Here is a 6017-nt window from a genome sequence, read left to right as displayed (position 1 = left end):
CAACAAAGAAGAGTAAAAAGAGCCAAATTGAATAAGTATGTAAAGTTCGAGATTTAAATTTGTTATTATATCATATATATATATAATCAAAATAAACATTTAACGATATAATTTTAATAGAGAAACTATTTTACTAATTCATCTAATATACATGGACTAAATTTTCACATTTCCATTTTTCTATATTTTCAGAGAAAGAGAACTAATACATGATAGATTCCATAAATGCAATATGAGATATATTATAATATCGTAAAAATATGAACTGTTTTACAATATATAAAAATAAAAAGAAAATGGGAAATTCTCAAGTTTTTTCGAATAAATGAAAATAAGCCCAATTATTTCAACGGGCTTTAAATTGGGCGTTTTAGCTGATTCAAAAGGTCGGTAATTATCGGAAGCGATACTCATCAGAACTCAGGGTCTCAAAGCGGTCAAAAGTCAAAACCTCCCCCCCATAATCCCTAATCAGAAAAAAATCCAATTTCCCCTCCCCCAAATCATAAACCCTAGCCATAGCAATTGAATTGTCCCGGAGAAGGTCGCCAAGATGGGAAAGAAACAGCACAGCAAAGATCGAATGTTCATAACGAAGACGGAGTGGGCTACCGAGTGGGGCGGCGCTAAATCCAAAGAAAATCGTACCCCTTTCAAACGCCTTCCCTTCTATTGCTGCGCGTATGCCTCACTTTCTATTCCCATTTTTGCTTTATACCATTTTTGCTTTGCATCTTATTATATTCATTTTTTTTCTTTTCTGGTTGTCTTATTCAGCCTTACATTCACGCCCTTCGAGTTGCCTGTATGCACGAAGGATGGCAGCGTCTTCGATTTAATGTTGGTATCTTTTCATTTCGTTGTTACTTATTTTAAGCTTATATATAGTGTAATTTAGGGGGTTTTATTATTTTTTATTGTTTTCTGGTTCAGGAATATAGTTCCCTATATTAGAAAGTATGGGAAGCATCCGGTTACTGGGGCTCCATTGAAGCAGGAGGATCTTATCAATCTTACTTTCCACAAGAACTCTGAAGGTTTGGAATATTTATTTTCGAGTTCACGTTTTAATTCAAAGAACCAAAGAAATTGAGCGAGCCATATAATATATTGCTGTCAGGTTTCAACAAAGTATGTTGTAGATTTAGAAGTAAAGTTTCTAAAGTTCATGTTAAAAGGGGATACTTGTTTGAAATATTGTTCCTTTCAGTAAAAAAAAATATAGTTTAATTAAGATGCTGTTCCTTGTGTGAATTGTCGATTTGATTATAGATTACATTAATAGCTTTCTAGGTTCTTTTATTTGGTGCATGAGATAAATGGTGGATATATATTTTGCATGAGTTACAGCAATTTCCTGCAAAACTAAATATTGGTCTTCTATTCTTTACCTGACTTCTTATAACTTTTTCGACAAGGTTGAACTTGAGTGTGTGTGTCTGTGTCTTCATTTAGCTATGACATGTGAATTTTGGATGTTATACAGTTACCTTGTTTTGGGTTGCATAAACAAAACCATGGGACGGTTGTTGCATGTTATATTTAGGTTATTATTTTCATTTTCTCTATAAACAAGCTAGTGAAGGATGCAATTTCTGCCCGCTTTTGTAGTTACTTCCTGTTCTTTATTATTTTAAATACTTAATGTTCTGCCAGACTAGAGTGCACTTCATCTTTGGCTTAATTTTGAGCCGAAAATCAAGAAGTTGTTATTAGAGTCTGCTTGTCTATGGCCTCGCTCTTCAGTGACACGGTTTAATATTTGTAGGTTCTGTCAAGACAACCTTCTGCAATTACTGTGAAGTTGGTAACAAAGGGTAGTAGAGGAAATTGCACTTGCACATACTAATAAATCCTATGTTTGTTATACTTTGAAATCATATCATTGGGGAATCAGTTTTAACTAAATGAGAAATGGAATAAATGCTTGAAATACTCTTTGGTGATGGTGGAAATAAAGGCTATTAATTCTCATGTGTAATAGATGTAAACCTTGCTATGGTCTTCTTATTACTGTTGTTATATTGATTATACTGGTGCAATTTGGTAGAAGGCTGTTCATGAATGTTGTTCTACTTTATTGTTTTATGTGCAACTATGTTGGTATGCTGATTGCTATTCTTTTCAATTATATATATTTTAAGAATTGACTTTATTTTAGATGTCTTTAGTATTTGCACGTTTGGTTTACTTTTCATGCCTCAAGGATATTGAAATGGTGCCTTAATGCAGGGGAGTATCATTGCCCTGTGCTGAACAAAGTTTTTACTGAGTACACACACATAGTTGCGGTGAAGACTTCAGGAAATGTTTTCTGTTATGAGGTATAGTTTATTGCTTGTATTGTCAACGTTTCCTCTTATGGTCAGATAGATGTGTTAAAGCATGATAATGTTTTTCCTTTTTGTTTCTATTGCAGGCAATTAAAGAATTAAACATCAAGACCAAAAATTGGAAAGAGCTTCTTACAGATGAACCTTTCACTAAGGAAGATATAATTACAATTCAAGTAAGCAGTGCATTTAATTTATTTTCTGTTTTTATTTGATTAACACATCAATTATTTGTTTCGCCAGTGTCACATAATGATTATAAGTTCCTTCTCGTATTGCTGCTCATGTTTGCAGAATCCTAATGCACTTGACAGTAAGGTTACCCTGGATTTTGATCATGTAAAAAATAGTTTGAAGGTCGATGATGAAGGTATTGTATTTTATTGCTGTTTTGGCTGTGCTTGCTGGTAGGATTAGCTATGTTTGCCCCTTATAATTTATGGTCTTGATTTTCCTATAATCTTGTTGCAGAACTAAGGAAAATGAGTTCAGATCCAACTTATAACATTAATGTCGCTGGGGATATCAAGCAGATGCTAGCAGAGCTTGGAACTGACAAAGCAAAGCAAGCTGCTCTGCTTGGAGGTGGTGGGACCAGGGCTCAAAATGAGAGGGCTGCTGCTCTTGCTGCCATTTTAGCTGCCAGGTCTCGCATTAAAGAGGATTCCAAGTCAGATGCAAATGGGGAGAGTAAAAATCAACCTGCGTTTAGTATTGTAGATGCTGCATCTGCTTCAGTACATGGAAGAAGTGCTGCTGCAGCAAAAGCTGCATCAAGTGATAAAACTGCTGCTCGAATTGCTATGCACATGGCTGGAGAGAGGGCACCTGTGAATGCTAAGATGGTAAATTCCTCAGTTTCCTGGCTTATCTTTTGGGCGTAACTACTTATCATAGAGCTTCATTTCATCCTAAACTAATACCAAGTTTATCATTGTTCTATGTTTCTATCTCCTGTTAATTAGTAATCTTTTAGAGATCTTGTTTGGTGTCAATTTGTTGATTCGTCATTCTGGTGATAATGACTTGTGATAACTGTCATTCTATCATGAATCAATTGATAGTGTGCAAAAGGTTAATTCCTTTAGGAAGACATTCATGGATATTCTTAGTCATGACAGGTTTTTAGTTTGTACAAAATGCCTCAAGATGTCTTTATGCAGTTTGAACCTTGGTCAGTGTTAACATTGGATTCATCAGGTGAAGAGCCGTTATACAACTGGTGCTGCTTCACGATCCTTTACTTCTACCTCCTATGATCCTGTTACCAAAAATGAATTTGAGTATGTTAAAGTTGAGAAAAATCCTAAAAAGAAAGGTTACGTTCAGCTGCATACAACACATGGTGATTTGAACATTGAGCTGCACTGTGATATTACTCCAAGGACATGTGAGAACTTCATCACTCTTTGTGATCGAGGCTATTACAATGGAGTGGCCTTCCATAGAAACATTCGGTATTGTGACAATTGCTCAGTTCAAATTCTGTCCACTGTTTTCATTACTTGGCTTGGTTGTATGACTCATGTTGATGATGTTATACTTTCTGGTTTCTAGGAATTTCATGATTCAAGGTGGTGATCCAACTGGTACTGGGAGAGGGGGTGAATCCATATGGGGGAAGCCTTTCAATGATGAACTTAACTCTAAGTTGCTTCACTCAGGAAGAGGTGTTGTTAGTATGGCCAACAGTGGCCCTCACACAAATGGTTCGCAGTTTTTCATTCTATACAAATCTGCAAATCATTTAAACTTCAAACATACTGTATTTGGTGGAGTTGTTGGTGGCTTGACGACACTGTCAGCTATGGAGAAGGTTCCTGTGGATGACAATGACAAACCTCTGGTGAGTTCGGATGTTGAGTATTCTTTCCATAATTAGTAATATCTCGAGTATGTATATCTTTCCATGATTGCATGTGCTTAATCTTTGCAGCTTAGTTGAATGCCTCTTGAATACAAATGCGAATTCCCCTTTTCTCTATTTATAAATTGTTAGCTTTTTGGTTCTATATTCTTTCGTTTTATTAAGTTCTGCATAAAAAATGATATTGAGGTCAAAACCAATTTTTGTTTACAGTAAGTCTTGCATATTTGTTTGTGTGGTGCTTGCTGCTGCATTTTGTTTTTCCATTCGTGTATTATTTGCTACTGATAAACTGTTTGGTAGGAAAATTCTGATTGTGATGATTGTATTGCTCTGAATGTTTCCTTTGTCGAATTTAAGCATCGGTACTGCTCCAAGATGGGCTTCTGGATTATTTTATGTTCCAGATCTAATTTCTTTGTTCTCCTCTGTTGCTTGTGCAGGAAGAGATTAAAATAATTAGTGTCACAGTATTTGTAAATCCGTACTTGGAACCTGATGAAGAGGAAGAGAAAGAGAAGAGCAATGGTGACAAGGCAGCTGAGGATGAAGATAATGTTAGTTTGGATCCCGCGATCCTCAGAATCTGGATTTTAGTTTTATTTTATTATTATTACTTCATATTTTCTTTACAGCCAATCATTTTAGGCAATTTCTTTGAATTTCCAGGATAAGATTGGGTCGTGGTATAGCAATCCAGGAACAGGAACAGCAGAATCCGGAGCTGTTGGTAGTGGTGGTGTTGGAAAGTACTTAAAGGCTAGGAACACCCAAAGTGAGTCTGCTACTGCTGATACCAATATAACAGCAATTTCTGTAACGAAGAAAAGGAAAGCCACTCCTGGAGAATTTAAAGATTTTTCTGCTTGGTGAATGATGAGGTTTCTTAATGCACTTCTATCCTTTGAAATGATACATGTGCCTTGGAGCTTGGAAGCAAGTGATGCTCAAATTTGAATTTGCCATTTCTGCAATACTGCTCTAACAAAAACCACTTCTGCAACACTATGGGAGTAAGAGATTCAATGGCAGAATTCAGATGCTGGTGGGGGTAGTGACAGTCAGCATACTGAAATTATATTTTTCAAGTTGGTGAAAAGAAGAGGAGTGAAAAACCAGTTTCATAACTTTCCGTTTGTAATTTAGCCTCTGTAAAAGATGTTGTAAGGTTGAGACATTTGAACACTGCCATTAGTGGCCATTAGTGTTAAGATTTTTTTTTTAAAATTTTCAAGGTGTTGACCCAATAAGACGGTTGATTGGCCACGTCAAAGCCATTGCCCGTTTGTTAGGTCAACCCCAAATTCTTTTGAATATTATTCAAGAGAAAATTGTATTCTAGGACAGTTAATAAAAGTAAAATAAAGAATGGGAAACGCATTTACTAATATTTTTATAGGAATCCACAAAGAAATGATTCATCCCATATAGGAATTTTTTCAGCTATTTATTTCTTCTTTTTTGTAGGTTGAAATATTGTTTGCTTTGGATAATATTTTCAAATATCATATTGCCATTGTTTTAATATTCATTATTCAAAATTGGGTTATGTTTGTGAATTATGAATTCGACTTTCAAAAATTTTAAAAGTGAATTTATTTATATATTTAATAAATTCAGTACCTATTTGGATTTGAGTAATAATACTATAAACAAATTGGATTCTAAAATAGTTAGTACAAATAACCTATCCGTTGGTTATTGTTGAGTGTTTTTGTGTTTATCTTAAAAAGGGTTAAATATTTCTTTATATGATATAGTTATTGTCCATGGATGTGACATCATAGATAGGTTCTCATGCATGCCAACACGTACCC

The 6017-nt window shown here is 35.0% G+C and overlaps 1 protein-coding gene across 1 annotated transcript; it reads left to right on the top strand.

Moving 5' to 3' along the window:
- Positions 1-351: 351 nt before the first annotated feature.
- Positions 352-5590, top strand: LOC107945461 (peptidyl-prolyl cis-trans isomerase CYP65). Its single transcript, XM_016879478.2, has 11 exons — positions 352-681; positions 778-840; positions 934-1037; positions 2233-2324; positions 2420-2509; positions 2628-2703; positions 2805-3178; positions 3534-3790; positions 3891-4179; positions 4644-4757; positions 4870-5590. The coding sequence occupies exons 1-11, from the start codon at positions 554-556 to the stop codon at positions 5071-5073; spliced, it is 1791 nt and encodes a 596-aa protein (XP_016734967.1). The 5' UTR covers positions 352-553; the 3' UTR covers positions 5074-5590.
- Positions 5591-6017: the final 427 nt, after the last annotated feature.

The sequence above is a fragment of the Gossypium hirsutum genome, chromosome D12 (genome assembly GCF_007990345.1).
Source record: "Gossypium hirsutum isolate 1008001.06 chromosome D12, Gossypium_hirsutum_v2.1, whole genome shotgun sequence".
In the NCBI taxonomy this organism is placed as follows: Eukaryota; Viridiplantae; Streptophyta; class Magnoliopsida; order Malvales; family Malvaceae; genus Gossypium; species Gossypium hirsutum.
This window is presented reverse-complemented; position numbering and strand designations above follow the sequence as displayed.

What these genes read in the sequence shown, in the direction of transcription:
- LOC107945461 (XM_016879478.2), top strand. Translation starts at nt 554, where the DNA reads ATGGGAAAGAAACAGCACAGCAAAGATCGAATGTTCATAACGAAGACG. An exon ending in CTTCCCTTCTATTGCTGCGC is followed by an intron (nt 682 to 777) that starts GTATGCCTCACT and finishes TGTCTTATTCAG; the next exon opens with CCTTACATTCACGCCCTTCG. An exon ending in CACCTGTGAATGCTAAGATG is followed by an intron (nt 3,179 to 3,533) that starts GTAAATTCCTCA and finishes TGGATTCATCAG; the next exon opens with GTGAAGAGCCGTTATACAAC.